This window comes from Palaemon carinicauda, chromosome 1 (assembly GCF_036898095.1).
Source record: "Palaemon carinicauda isolate YSFRI2023 chromosome 1, ASM3689809v2, whole genome shotgun sequence".
Taxonomy (NCBI): domain Eukaryota; kingdom Metazoa; phylum Arthropoda; class Malacostraca; order Decapoda; family Palaemonidae; genus Palaemon; species Palaemon carinicauda.
Window position 1 is genome coordinate 11,901,408 of NC_090725.1, and position 14,556 is coordinate 11,915,963.

Below are 14,556 nucleotides of genomic sequence, written 5' to 3' on the forward strand. Positions count from 1 at the left end.
TGGGTTATTAAGTTACCCCCCGAATCACCGGTACATCATAAAACATGTTAGGTCATACCTGTGTCCCTTTCCCCGAACCGGGGGGTCCCAGTAGAACAGCATTAATCCCACTGGAAGAAGGAGTCTCTGGCTCCGGTGCTGGAGCTACTGCAGTAGGGGGCATGACGTCTGATTAATTACAAATAGTCCTTTGAGACTCCTTCAGGATTCCTTTTAAAGGGATGGCAATGGACACACTATGATTGACTGATTGTGAAGCCATCACACGTCTCGAGTTGCAGTTTAAGTCTGCATACAATTAGATTACGTAATAGTCCTTCAAATTTTATATATATTATATTCTGTACAGAAGAAAAAAAACAATAATTCTTTTGCGAATATAATCTTTTTTTGTTTTAAAATACATTATTTTGATAAGGATATATTTAGTAACTATTTTAAAATATAAATATATGAGAGGAAGAGTGCTTTTATATATATTATGTTCTGTACAGAAGAAACAAAACAATAATTCTTTTACAAATATAATCTATTTTTGTTTTAAAATACATTATTTTGATAAGGATATATTCAGCAACTATTTTAATATATAAATATATGAGAGGAAGAGTAGCATGACAAGAAGGTATTTGAGGGAAAAAACAATGGTTCTGTTACAAATATATTCTATTTTTGTTTTAAAATACATTATTTTGATAAGGATATATTTAGCAACTATTTTAAAATATAAATATATGAGAGGAAGAGTACCATGACAAGAAGGTATTTGCTAGAATCGAATTCTAATAAACATATCGCTCCCTTTAGACTTTCTTTTGCACAATTACGTTCTGTTGGCAATATCTTTTAATTCTTTATTTAAGTACATTATTAGGATAAGGATATATTCAGCAAGTATTTTAAAAATATATATATGAGGAAGAGTATCATGACAAGAAGATATTTGCCAGGAACGAATTCTAATAAATATATCGCTCCCTTTAGACTTTCCTTTTATAGAATTTCGTTTTGTTTGTAATATTATTTATTTTTTTATTTAAGCACATTTTAATGATAAATATATATTCAGCAATAATTTTAAAAATATATACATGAGGAAGAGTACCATGACAAGGAGGTATTTGCTAGGAATCTAATTGTAATAACCATATCGCTCCCTTTAGTCTTTTCTTTACACAGTTTTGTAAACAATGAATGCAACAGCTGATTCTGTTGTCTGCTTTCTTGTAGTTTTTTTTTATAAATCAATTATTTCCGAAATTATTCTTCTAATTACTTATAAAAGAAATTAATCTTTAATATATATGTCAAATCTATATAATATTTGTAAGACATATTAGTATTCGTAAAATAATGTACTGAACAGAGCATTTAACCTAATTTACCATACATTCAATTATTTCTGAAATTATGAAAATTATTATTATTCTAATTACTTATAAAATAAATTCATCTTTACTATATATGTTAAATCTATATAATCTTTTTTAACACAGATTAGTATTCGTAAAATAATGTACTGAACAGAGCATTTAACCTAATTTACCACACATTCAATTATTTCTGAAATTATGAAAATTATTATTATTCTAATTACTTATAAAAGAAATTCATTTTTACTATATATGTCAAATCTATATAATCTTTTTTAACACATTAGTATTCGTAAAATAATGTACTGAACAGAGCATTTAACCTAATTTACCATACATTCAATTATTTCTGAAATTATGAAAATTATTATTATTCTAATTACTTATAAAAGAAATACATCATAACTATATGTGTCAAGTCTATACAATCTTTTTAACACATATTTGTATTCGTAAAATAATGTACTGAACAGAGCATTTAATCTAAATTATCAAACATTCAGTATATTTTTGAAGAGTATGAACAGTCTAAAGAAAATATTCCCCAACACATGCATACAAGGGATGATAATAGTAGCTTTTCATAGAATTCACTTATCTGCCCTTATGGCCACTCAGATTTGCAAGACAATTATTTCGTTCTTCGTATAAAAAGTAACAGGGCTATCCGTGATTATTTTTATCTATAAACACAAATTCTGTGCTCAATCTCCTAAGTATACTCCAATTGAAAATCTACAAAGATGTTAATATATTATCAAACGCTTTTGATTAATATTATGGAAATTAATTAGATTATGAAGCTATCTCAAACGTTTAGGGGGGGAAAATACTGAAAAAAATTAGACAATTATTTTACCATGGAAATAAGACAAAACAGACGTTTTCTTTAAACCACAAAGAAAGCAAATCAGAATTCGAAGACATTATAATGTTTAAAGAACTAAATTCTATTCAGAGAATCATGCATTTATAGATATATACTGAAGACCTATTTGTCTTCTATAGTAAAGTAAAGCTTCGAAAAATATTTGGTTACTTTGCAAATTATTTAGGATAATAAAGTCAAACAAATTTCAGAGTAGATACATTGTTGTTGAATTATTAAATAAACTAACGAAAATTTCAGCAGCTAATTTCTTACATGCAAAATAGGATACAAGGAGAAAGATAGATTAAATGGAAAAAAAATAAGCTGTAAATATGTTGGAAATGATGGATGAAAACAAACAAGGTATCTTGTTATATATTTTTCTAGCTTAGTGCTACTTTTGATAAAGTTATATACATGAACTGCTACTAAATAATTTACGGTCCATCGGTATTGAAGATCAAGCCTTTTGTGTATCTAAAAGACTACTTGCATGACAGAAACTACTATGTATAACTTGGAAATTTTCCTTTATCATATGAACCATTAAAAAGAGGGGAGCCCCAGGGGAGTGTATAAGATCCAGTCTTATTTTCCATCTCTACTATCGATGTATAAAAATACTAGAGAGGTATAATACACAATTTTACTTAGTGAATGACATTGTTGTGTGCGCTGAAACTTTAAACCTAACTTTTACTTGCATTCGGGAAGGGATGACATTTAAACAACTAAAACTAATTTAGTTAAAATTTATTTTATAGTGATTGGAAGGATAAAATAGCTCAAGAAACTTAAGTGTCATCCAAATACATGTTAGTAACAAATCGTTCTTGATAACTATAGTCAATTCTTTTTAGCGTGGCAGATTTGCACCGACTCGCAGGGGTGTCCTTTTAGTACAGAAAAGTTTCCTGATCGCTGATTGGTTGGACAAGATAATTCTAACCAATCAGAGAGCAGGAAACTTTTCCGAGCTAAAAGGACACCGGTGCGAGTCATTGCAAATTCGTCTCATTAAAATAAGATTGAGTTTAGTAAAGTTCGTGACTAAAGACTATACAACAAGCTCCCATTGGACATCCTAAAGAGTGAAGATATTAAGGCTTTCAAGAAGAAACTGAAGACTTTCTTTTTCTTTAAGTGCTTCGATAATGTGACCAGTCTCATAATCTTACCAAACATAGTTCGACCTCCTAACCGATATTGTCCCTATACTATGTCCCTCAGTTTCTCCACAAGTGCTGGTAGCTTGTGATTTCCAATTTTCCAATGAACTACTTGTTTCAATACATGGTTTATTCTTTCGCATGCGATCTCAGTACAAAGACTTTTATAAACATGAAAACGGTTTTAAACAAAAATGTAAATTATGCTGCATACAAAACAAAAACAAGTAAACCAAACAGAAATAACCAATAGCATATTACAATTAGGTAAAGTTAATTATGTAAAATATAAATTTACTTTTCTTACATAGATATTTCAAGGTACATTATGAGAAAATAATAAATAATACAGGAGATTTCCGGTATTTAATATTTGATATATACGCAATACGTTGTGTTACGTGAAACACATAAGATTGTATACAATAGACTGACCTTGTAGGTCCTGTAGTGCATAGAGTTCCTCTGTGTGATATTGACGCAAAGGGCCTCAGGGGATTCATTGGTTCGATACATCAAAGGATAACCAGTTCCTTATGATGCACAGTGCCCATCTAAGGCAAGTGACCTCTGCCGCTGCATACTAATTCTAGTAAGATCAACCGTCAGGTATCAGGAGTAAAAACCGGAGAGACAGTTTGTCTATCGCCTTAAAAGTAATCCATCATCCTGCTGCCAGTGACTTCATCGAGTTTTAATGGGACATTTTATCCACACCTAAAAGCTCTTATTACTCCAACAGGTTGTTCATCCGCTTATACGAGTTTGTCCGCTGGCAAACATAGATTGCCCGAAGAGCTCTGCTCCACATGGGCTTGGACCGAATCTTTTTTGTAAATTTTTTGTATGTAAATATGTTTTTGTCCAATAAACATTATTATTATTATTATTATTATTAGATTGCTAAAATATACAGCCTAGAACGGGAAGAGTCGTTACATAGGTAAACAATCCATCTAAAGGGAGCTTTCTGTACAGGTCTCAATTGTGCCTATAACTTATTCTAATTACGGTATTTTCCGGGAATATACACAAAATTAACTATAAATAAGAATCATTTAATTATTTTATTTGCATATGAGATAAATTGTACATAAATACGTAAAAATAAGCTTTTTGTACAAGTCTCAATTCTGCCTATAACTCATTCTAATTATGGTATTTTCCAAGAATACACACAAAATTAACTATTATTAAGCATCATTTAATTTTTCTATTTTAATTTTATATAAATCGTACATAAATACTTTAAAAATAAAATCTAAAATTCTACGTCCGTCGTCCCTATAGTAATGGCTGCCTCCTTGTGTTGACATGAGTGTGGCTCATTACGCTAAGTTTTACTTTTCCATTTAGTTTTGACTTATTTAAGATGGGCAAAGTTAAACAGAGGCGACAGCGCAATGCGCGATTTAACCCCCTGGGTTTATCAGAAGCTGTTGCAAGTGATAATGTGGTAGCAGTTGGCGTAAATGAAGAGGATTCAGGGGATGTGACCCCAGGTGGCCTGAGGATTATTGGTGAAAAGGTACGTTTGGGTACATACTATTAATAATAATAGTAATTTAAGTTTTACTGTGTTACAGATTATCATTTCGAACATTAAATATATGTTTTCTTGTAGCAAATAACGTGATTTAACCGGATTTGACCTTCATTTCAAACGCAAGCAATCAGGACACCCAGTTTGACTAACTTCAAGTAGCCAAACTGGTGGTTGTTGTGGTTGAAATTAAGGTAAAATCCGATTAAATCACGTTATTTAAAGTTGTACTGTAATGATAATATTAATAATAATAATAATGAAAAATTAGTATTAATTAAAATAATAATAATGAAACAATAATAATAATAATAATGGTTTCATTGTAGTGTTATTACAGGGCAATGTAATCTAGGAAAACAACTACTTTTAATAATAATGATAATTATAATAAATTGAATTCATGGGAGATTTCTCTAAAGGCAGCAAATTATATTTGAGATACTTTTTTTTTCAAGTTTTTATAGATTGTTTGGTATTTGTTTACAACTCTCCATTTACTCCCAAATTATGCAGTCCTTAAAGATGTATTTTAATGTTACTTGTTTTAAAATATTTTAAATGTTTATTACTACTCTTGTAGTTTATTTCCTTGTTTCCTTTCCTCACTGGGCAATTTTTTCCCTGTTGGAGCCCTATGGAATTATAGCACCCTGCTTTTCCAACTAGGGTTGTAGCTTAGCTACTTTAAAATATTTTGATTGTTCATTACTACTCTTGTAGTTTGCTTATTTATTTCCTTTTCTCACCTGGCAGTTTTTTCCCTGTTGGAGCCCTATGGGGAGTGTCTGTAGTTTTTGGGGACGGGGCAATATCTTTCTTATTACTAGCCAAATCGTTTTTCATTATGGGGAAGATGTTCTTTACAATGAACCAACATACCATAATATGATGTTATTTTATCATATTTTATTATTTTGAATATCATAATTTACCTTTACCACGGCAATATTTTCTAAGTTCAGCACGGTCCGAACGCAGGTCACGGGTAGCTCCTGCTTAGTTTCCATCTTTCCTGATAGATAGAGCCCGTGTCATCCCAGTCTAAGAAACGTTCATTTTTACAATTTAATACTGTCCCGTCAATCTACATACAGTATTTATCTTTCTGTTAAGTTTGTAGTTTTTACGGGAATGATCACGGAATGAAATATTAATTTCATACTAGTAATAGTAATAATGATATGTTGAATGGTAGGTCTGATGTAGCCATCAGGTACCCATACAATTTACCACGATATAAAATTGGGAAACGGTTACCCTTAACTGATAGCTACTTCACTTTACCTGTTCTTAGCATATCTCAGAAATATGTAACAGAAGACAATTTAGTGATGTTGAGACAATCTTGTTTGAATATTTACGGAAAGTATCAGTACGTGTGTAGATCGTTGGACCACCAGGCCTGCTGATTGCTTAGTAAAAGACAATTCTTCTGTGCTGTGTTTGTCGTCACCCATATTTTAAGATAAATTTATAGAAAAATATAGGACAACATTTCTAAGAGAATAAAATTTTTTTATTAAAGTAAATGATGTACTTTCAACAAATTTGACCGTTATTTCCACAGTAAATAAGCCGTCCTACCAATATGGACACCCCCATTCCTATTTTATTGTATCTATGCGTATGTTGGTTAATAAACTGATGCTAATTATTCACTCTGTGGTCTTTGCTCTGCCGTGGCTCACTACGCTCGCAATTGAACATAGGGGTGTATGTACGATAGCGGCCACCTGTATGTATTATTATGTCTAACTTACAATACGGTAGTTTCTGTGTCGATTGGTGCTTTTGTGTTGCGTTAAGGAACATCCCTGCCGTTGCCCTGGGCCTATGGCTGGTAAATCTTGTGGGGCTTCTCTTTCCAAGCCGGAAGTCGATCCCCACTCTTTGTGTTCGTCGTGTAGCGTCAGTGTGTGTTCCCCTACAGCCACGTGTCCAAAGTGCGTGTCCTGGAACGAAATTCAGTGGGTGCGCTACGGCACTAAGAAGAAGGAGGCGACCAAGAGATCACCGAAGAAGTCCAGCTTTGCCTCGCCCTTAGCGTCGCCCAATGTCTCTTCGGATAGGGGTTCTCTGCAAAATTGTACTCCTATCAAGGGACTCTTGATTTGTATAGTTTGAAAAAATACAAATTACTTTTGAAATTTGTGATTTTAGTCTGTAAATTGGCAGACCAAGCCACAACTTAAATAGAAAACGGGAATGCCATCCCATTTTCTTATGTATCACTTGCCAAAACAGGAGAGCCAGGAGCTAATGTTAAATGGCAAGTGAAGCAAGTAGCATAGCAAATACTTATTGAACCAAGTGAATAAGAAGGTATTCGAAGTAACGCCAGAGTATTTTCTCGCAGAGCTAGCACACGCAGCGCAGCACGTACCGCTTGGCAAAACAGAGAAGCAAGCTGATAATGTTGAATTGTGGGCAGAGTAATGAGTATTAAATAACGTAATTGAAGTGTTTTGACTCGTAAATATACATGCTTAATTAGGTGTGGATGATGATGAGGGGGAGAGGGAATGTGGATGCCATCTTTATAATAAGGCAGCGACAGGAAAAGTCTAGAGGGAAACCAGAAGCTCTATTATGCTATTATAGATCTAGAGAAGGCTTTTGATAGAATACCAAGGGAAGTGATGTTTTGGTGCTTAAGGAAGAGGAAGGTCCCGGAGAAGTTGGTTAGAATGGTAGAGATGATGTATAAAAGAACAAGGACAAAAGTACTAACAGCAGTTGGAGAAACAGAAACCTTTGAAGTTAGTTTTGAATTACAGCAGGGGCCAGCATTAACCCTTTTACCCCCAAAGGACGTACTGGTACGTTTCACAAAAGCCATCCCTTTACCCCCATGGACGTACCGGTACGTCCTTGCAAAGAAATGCTATATTTTTTTTTTTTCATATTTTTGAGAATTATTTGAGAAAATTCAGGCATTTTCCAAGAGAATGAGACCAACCTGATCTCTCTATGACAAAAATTAATGCTGTTAGAGCAATTTAAAAAAAAAATATATACTGCAAAATGTGCTGGGAAAAAAATAACCCCCTTGGGGTTAAGGGTTGGAAATTTCCAAATAGCCTGGGGGTAAAAGGGTTAAGCCTATTTTTATTTGCGCTGATCACGGATGCATTAAGTGAAGAGATCGGAAATGAAGAGTTGTGGAAGTTACTGCATGCGGATAATTTTGTGATTACCGCTGAAAGTAAGGAAGACATGCAGAGAAGGGTTGTAGAGTAGCAGGAAACTTTGGAGAGGTTTAGCTTGATGGTAAATGTGGATAAAACTGAGGTTAGGGTGATTAGTAAGGAAGGTAAGGTCAGGATAGCTTTAAATGGAAGTAGCGGCTCATAAAACTGGTGAAACAATTTATATAGTTGGGATCAACTTAAAGTCAGGAGAGAGGATATGAGGCTAAAGCTAAGAATAGGATAAAAACAGATTTGGGGAAGTGGAGGATGGTTGCAGGAGTGGGTGGTGTGATAAGAAAATGGCCTTCGACAGCTAAAAATTAAGATCAGTAGTACAGTAATAAAACCAGTGTTGATGTGTGGATCAGAAATGTGGGCACTAAGACAATAAGAGGAAATAGGCTTGAGAGAACAGAAATGAGAATGCTGAGGTTGATTATGAGAATATCGCTGCTTGAATAAGAAGAAAGGAAGGTGTGGTGAAGATTATAGAAGTGACAAGAATGTCCCAACTAAGATGGTTTGGGCACGTGTTCAGGGTGGGTGGTAGGGAGGGAGTGAGGATGGCTTCGGAGGTTGTCGTTGGGGGAGATCAAGAGGTTCTCTAATAGATGATTACCTGAGAGGATAGAATTAATCCTTTTGTGAGATTTAACACCACACCATTTTCTAGAGGTTTTTAGTCCAGCTATGAATAAAAAAATTTATGATATTCTAATTATGTACACAATTTCAAACATGGTGTGAAGGCATTTTGAGTGGGGCCCAACGAGTTCTATTTTGTAGTTTATTGACTTTGTCTAATTGCTTTATGTTTTACTTTTGTATTCTTTCCTTATTAGGACCCTTTGGGTAGTAGCATTCCATTTAGCCAAATACAGTTACAGCTTGGCCACTAAATCTCGTAGGTTTTTAAGTTTGTGCTTCATGGTGTGCTATTTTTAAATGAATATTTGTAGGAGATACGTTCTGTCTGAGGCCTCTATCAGACATGAACCGAGCAGGCTGATAGCTTCCTCCTGATGGGGTAAAACCCTCTTCCCTCAGGAGGAGGTGAACAAGGTTCTACTAGATGATTTCTCTTGTAATATAAACCTCAATCTTGTCCCCTTCCCCCCCAGATATCAAGTGCTGTTGTAGAAGAAAGGCTGAGTGGTCTCAACACTTTAGCTGCTCTAGCATTAGATGACCATGCTGCTACTGCCATTGCTGATAGCAGACTCATTCGAAAGGTGTCCCTTCTTCTCAAAGATCCCAATACTGATATCAGATTAGTAGCAGCTGGTGCTCTTCGGTAAGTATGGGCCTTAATAATTACTTACTGTACTTTACTGTAAGGGCTCCTTAACTGGTCCTGTACAGCAGGGGAACCCTACTCTCTACACGACCTCCAACTTTATCTTTATACTGTAATTTTTTTATAATTCCTGTCACAGTAATTTTTCCCATTACAATATAGTAATAGGATTACTAGTCTGTAAATAAGAGGTTGCTCTATGATGCAGATGAAATTTCCTATGCCCTCTCATTAATTCTTTTGTTAAGATGGGGTAATTGATCATCTTTGTAAAGGAATAGAATTTGAAACACATTGCCCTGTGACAGTACAGTAGATATATAGCCTATTTTTACATGATCAACTTTTAAGGTTATTCTGGGTGATAGGAGGATAGATGTGAGCGAGGCAAGAGAGCGTGCTAGAAATAGGAATGAACGGCGAGCGATTGTGACGCAGTTCCAGTATGCCCTGCTGCTGCCTCCGATGCCTTAGATGACCGCGGAGGTAGCAGCAGTAGGGGATTCAGCATTATGAAGCTTCATCTGTGGTGGATAATGTGGGAGGGTGGGCTGTGGCACCCTAGCAGTACCAGCTGAACTCAGTTGAGTCCCTTGTTAGGCTGGAGGAACGTAGAGAGTAGAGGTCCCCTTTTTTATTTTGTTTCATTTGTTGATGTCGGCTACCCCCTAAAATTGGGGGAAGTGCCTTGGTATATGTATGTATGTATAAAGAAAATTCTATTTCAGTAATGTTAGCGCCGGAGGATCGGAGGAAGTTGTGGAAACCATGGTCCAACAAGACGTGCTGTCGCCGTTATCCGATCTTTTACTAGAGTATAAAAATGCCTGGTCTCCAGCATCTAATGACCTTGGGGAGGTTACATCGAGGGATGTCGATCCACTGACAAACATATTTGTACATGCCACACACTTCCTTTTGAATCTCTGGTAAGTTAGAATTCAGCTACTCGCTTAGGCAGTTTGTTCCAATATGTAATGCAAACCAATGACTTTTTAATGGGAGAGTAACTTCATTGAAGATGGAAATGGCTGTTAAATTTTAAGATGGTTGTCTGTCGGATGGGAGATAGGGCCCACTCACCCAACTGGTAGGACAAACCTCACTGACTTTAGCTGCCAGATATTATGGACTTTGTTTTCTGTGTCCTCATCTGGCTGTTTAATCTTTCACTTTGTTCCCACACATATACAAACCCTTGTCCCTTATATAGGAGTATAACAGCAGCGCAAGCTGAAATACACTAATGAAAAGATGTAATGAAGTGTCAAACAACTAACTGGTAGTTGCGGCCCATTAGCTGGTAGGCGACTGCCTCCTTTCTTGCTCACTTAAGACTCGCTTCGATTTCAGCCGATGGTGAGAACGTTTGTTTACACCATCTCTGGATATTGTCGCAAACATTTATTAACAATAACTTTTTCTTTTATCTCCTGTGTTTGTGTTCTGTGTGTGTCTGTTAAGGATGCTGACGGACATGTGGAATTGCCCTGGGGTACCGCTGAAGACCTGTGGTACCTTCATTAATGCCTGGGGAACAAATCATCATGAGTTTTGCCCCTCTTCCAGTGTGGGCTTGTCCTATAAACCTGAGACTTTTAACTTGCACTGCCTGCCTCAACCGCCCAGCATTTCCTACGTTAAGGTCAAAATGAAGATTACATTATCTGGCGAGTGAGTGGGGCTATTCGCTACCTGCTAACTACTACTATCTTGTTGAAAGTCTGCTGTTTATTTGGTTAGGAAAAATGCAATTAGATGTTAATCATGTCGCGACCAGAAACTTACTGGTGACCGAGACCTGGCCACGCGCGCTCACTGACCCGGGTCGCCTCAGGGCGCATATTCATCCGCTACAGAGGGACCCACTATAGAAAATGGAGATAGGGGAAACTACACAAAATTCTGGTCGGTTGGGAGGAGAATCCCAGATACTCCTAAGAAGGTCGTTTGAGGTACGTACTGTTAGGAAAAATACAAATTATTTAAAATGTGTGATTTTTCTTTTAAAATTTGTGATTTTGTTTCCATGCAAACATCACTAGCATACGGCCCCTCTTCCCAGTCTTATTTACTTCGCAATTAACATTTCAGACAGTGAATCTGAGGCTCCAAGTGGCACTTGTGTTGTAGACAAAACACTGCATTGTCTGTAACATTCTCAGAGACTATGAATCTAAGACAATTGGTGACAGGAAGGCTTGTTTTGAAATATTTCTTGTTTTTAAAGAAATTTAGTAATTGAAAATGTATTGCTCTCATTAGGAGGATGTGCGGAATGTTCCATGGTTTGCGTGTACAGTACATGATTGGTTTGTTAGATGAAGATTCTAATTGACATCATTTGGAAGTTGGGTTTGATAGGTTTGATGAAAACTAAGGTCTAGTATATGGATAACTATTGACGTCATATTTTTGTCTTCCAGCGAGTGCAGTGAACAAGCTCTTAATTTCTTCAATCAAGAAGACCTAATTCATGTCCTCCTCCCTCATCTGGATCCAAGTATTTGGGGCCCCGCGCTTGCATTAGCAGTAGCCGAGTGTCTCTTGTGTGTATCGGAGAATAATGATAATGCTCAGACAGCGCTTCTACCAGTTGCCGACACTTTAATGCAATATATCTCCCGTCCACCTGATAATTCAGCAGATATGCATTTTGCAGCTACAATAGCAGGTTTGTGAATTAATGCACTATATCTTTCGTGAGTTAAAACCTACTGGGTATATTTGTTTTAAATGACAAGTAGGTTATAATCTACTGCTTTTGAGTTAGTATATTTGTTTTAAATGACCAGTAGGTTATAATCTACTGCTTTTGAGTTAGTGTATTTGGTTTAAATGACAAGGAGGTTATAATCTACTGCTTTTGAGTTAGTGTATTTGTTTTAAATGACAAGTAGGTTATAATCTACTGCTTTTGAGTTAGTATATTTGTTTTAAATGACAAGTAGGTTATAATCTACTGCTTTTGAGTTAGTGTATTTGTTTTAAATGACAAGTAGGTTATAATCTACTGCTTTTGAGTTAGTGTATTTGTTTTAAATGACAAGTAGGTTATAATCTACTACTATTGAGTTAGTATATTTGGTTTAAATGACAAGTAGGTTATAATCTACTGCTTTTGAGTTGGTGTGTTTGTTTTAAATGACAAGTAGGTTATAATCTACTGCTTTTGAGTTAGTGTATTGGTTTTAAATGACAAGTAGGTTATAATCTACTGCTTTTGAGTTAGTATATCAGCTTTGGATTATATACTGCCAGCATTTATGAGATCCTTGATGGTCTTCTTTAAAGTCAAAGTAACATTGAAGGTTTTCCATGTCATTGTTTACAGAGCCACTTAAGAATGAAGAATTTATTTATTATTGTCTTCTGGATATTATTTCAGACAGTCATGAAGGCCACTTTGTCTATGTGGGAGGTAGGGAATGTTATGCCTACATTTCAGCTTCGTAAAGTTTTAAAGTGTCCTCTCATTTCTTTCTTTTTAGGAATACTCATGAACATCAACTACTGCTCCACCACGGAAAGTAATTTCCAGTTAGTCTTACAGTTGTTAGCATCTATATTGGAAGGGGACATCTTGGTTCACATAACGGAATATGCAGCGCAGTCTTGCTCTGCCGACTCAACAAAGCCCTCGCTGATTCCACAAGATCTGGAACACCTCGTTGTTGCACAACAGCTTTGCCTGGAGATATTGTCAAACATATGTTGTTCGGAAGGTAACAGTCGGTGTCTTGTTTCCTATCGCTGGTGTCTTTTAACCCTTTTATCCCCAGGCTCTTTGGAAATTTCCAGCCCTTAACCCCCAAGGGGTTATTTTTTTCCCAGAACATTTTGCAGTATATATTTTTTAAATTGTTAAATTGCTCTAACAGCCTTAATTTTTGTCATAGAGAGGTCAGGTTGGTCTCATTCTCTTGGAAAATGCCTGAATTTTCTCAAAAAATTATCAAAAATATGAAAAAATTATTTTTATAGCATTTTTTGCAAGGACGTACCGGTACGTCCATGGGGGTAAAGGGATGGCTTTTGTGAAACGTACCAGTACGTCCTTGGGGGTAAAAGGGTTAAGATGAAACCACTTGTTGCTTATTCGATATCTTATTTTATGTCATCCAAGTAGAAGCATAAGATTAATTTTGTTTGCTTGTGTAGATACAAAGCATTGCCTTAAATTCCAAAAATGACACATAGCCAACAAGTTTTGGAATACACTAATGTAAATTGAAATAGAATAACTGTAATTTGAATTCCAGAAATTACACTAACCTAGGCATTTTTTGCACTAATGGAGTTTTTTTTTAATAATATATTGATTTTAAACTACCTGTACTGTAAAGAATTGATGGCCTAAGGGAAGGGGGATGAGGAAGGTAAGGAGGAGAGTCTAGCCACTAAACACTTCACTACTATCAGCTGTCAGAAAACTAAGTACATAAAGAACAAAAACGAACAATAGAAGCATATTGTTTTGGAAAACATGAACTAGCTCAAAACTAGACACGACTCACTGCCTTAGATGACCGCGGAGGTAGCAGCAGTAGGGGATTCAGCATTATGAAGCTTCATCTGTGATGGATAATGTGGGAGGGTGGGCTGTGGCACCCTAGCAGTACCAGCTGAACTCGGTTGAGTCCCTTGTTAGGCTGGGAGGAACGTAGAGAGTAGAGGTCCCCTTTTTTTTTGTTTTGTTTCATTTGTTGATGTCGGCTACCCCCCAAAATTGGGGGAAGTGCCTTGGTATATTTATGTATGATGATGAATTTTGATGCTATGTAATTTTAGATGATGTGGAGGGACAAAATTTCTTGCGTTAAAATTTATTTTGTCCCGATTTTCTACTTATCACATCTAGGATTTCATAGTGCACTGTCAGTGCTCAATAGGATAAGTAAAATTATTCCTTCCAAAGGATTGCCTCCTGTGATACACTACAGATTTCTTGAAAGAGATTTGGCAGGTTCCTTTAACCGCAGCAGTCCAACTTCCTTATTCTTCAAGAAAGAAATTTATTTTAATCCAACCCTTTGAGGGCTGAAAAAGAAAAATAAATTTCATGGGTTAGATTATCCACTTCATTGTTAATAAGGCTGAAACAGTAGC

At 35.7% G+C, this 14,556-nt stretch overlaps 2 protein-coding genes across 5 annotated transcripts in view; one reads left to right on the forward strand and one right to left on the reverse strand.

Moving 5' to 3' along the window:
- The window catches only part of Ak2 (Adenylate kinase 2), a 37,711-nt gene extending 37,440 nt beyond the window's left edge, over positions 1 to 271 (reverse strand). For both annotated transcript variants that reach the window (XM_068380027.1, XM_068380032.1), the window contains exon 1: positions 59 to 271. In XM_068380027.1, the coding sequence (XP_068236128.1) occupies positions 59 to 163 (105 nt within the window). In that variant the 5' untranslated portion in view covers positions 164 to 271. The remainder of the gene's footprint in view (positions 1 to 58) is intronic.
- A 4,423-nt stretch (positions 272 to 4,694) lies between these two features.
- LOC137646995 (HEAT repeat-containing protein 3) overlaps positions 4,695 to 14,556 on the forward strand; it is a 35,593-nt gene continuing 25,731 nt past the window's right edge. For all 3 annotated transcript variants that reach the window (XM_068380084.1, XM_068380095.1, XM_068380105.1), the window contains exons 1-5: positions 4,695 to 4,941; positions 9,272 to 9,444; positions 10,176 to 10,376; positions 11,874 to 12,121; positions 12,939 to 13,172. In XM_068380084.1, the coding sequence (XP_068236185.1) occupies positions 4,786 to 4,941; positions 9,272 to 9,444; positions 10,176 to 10,376; positions 11,874 to 12,121; positions 12,939 to 13,172 (1,012 nt within the window). In that variant the 5' untranslated portion in view covers positions 4,695 to 4,785. The remainder of the gene's footprint in view (positions 4,942 to 9,271; positions 9,445 to 10,175; positions 10,377 to 11,873; positions 12,122 to 12,938; positions 13,173 to 14,556) is intronic.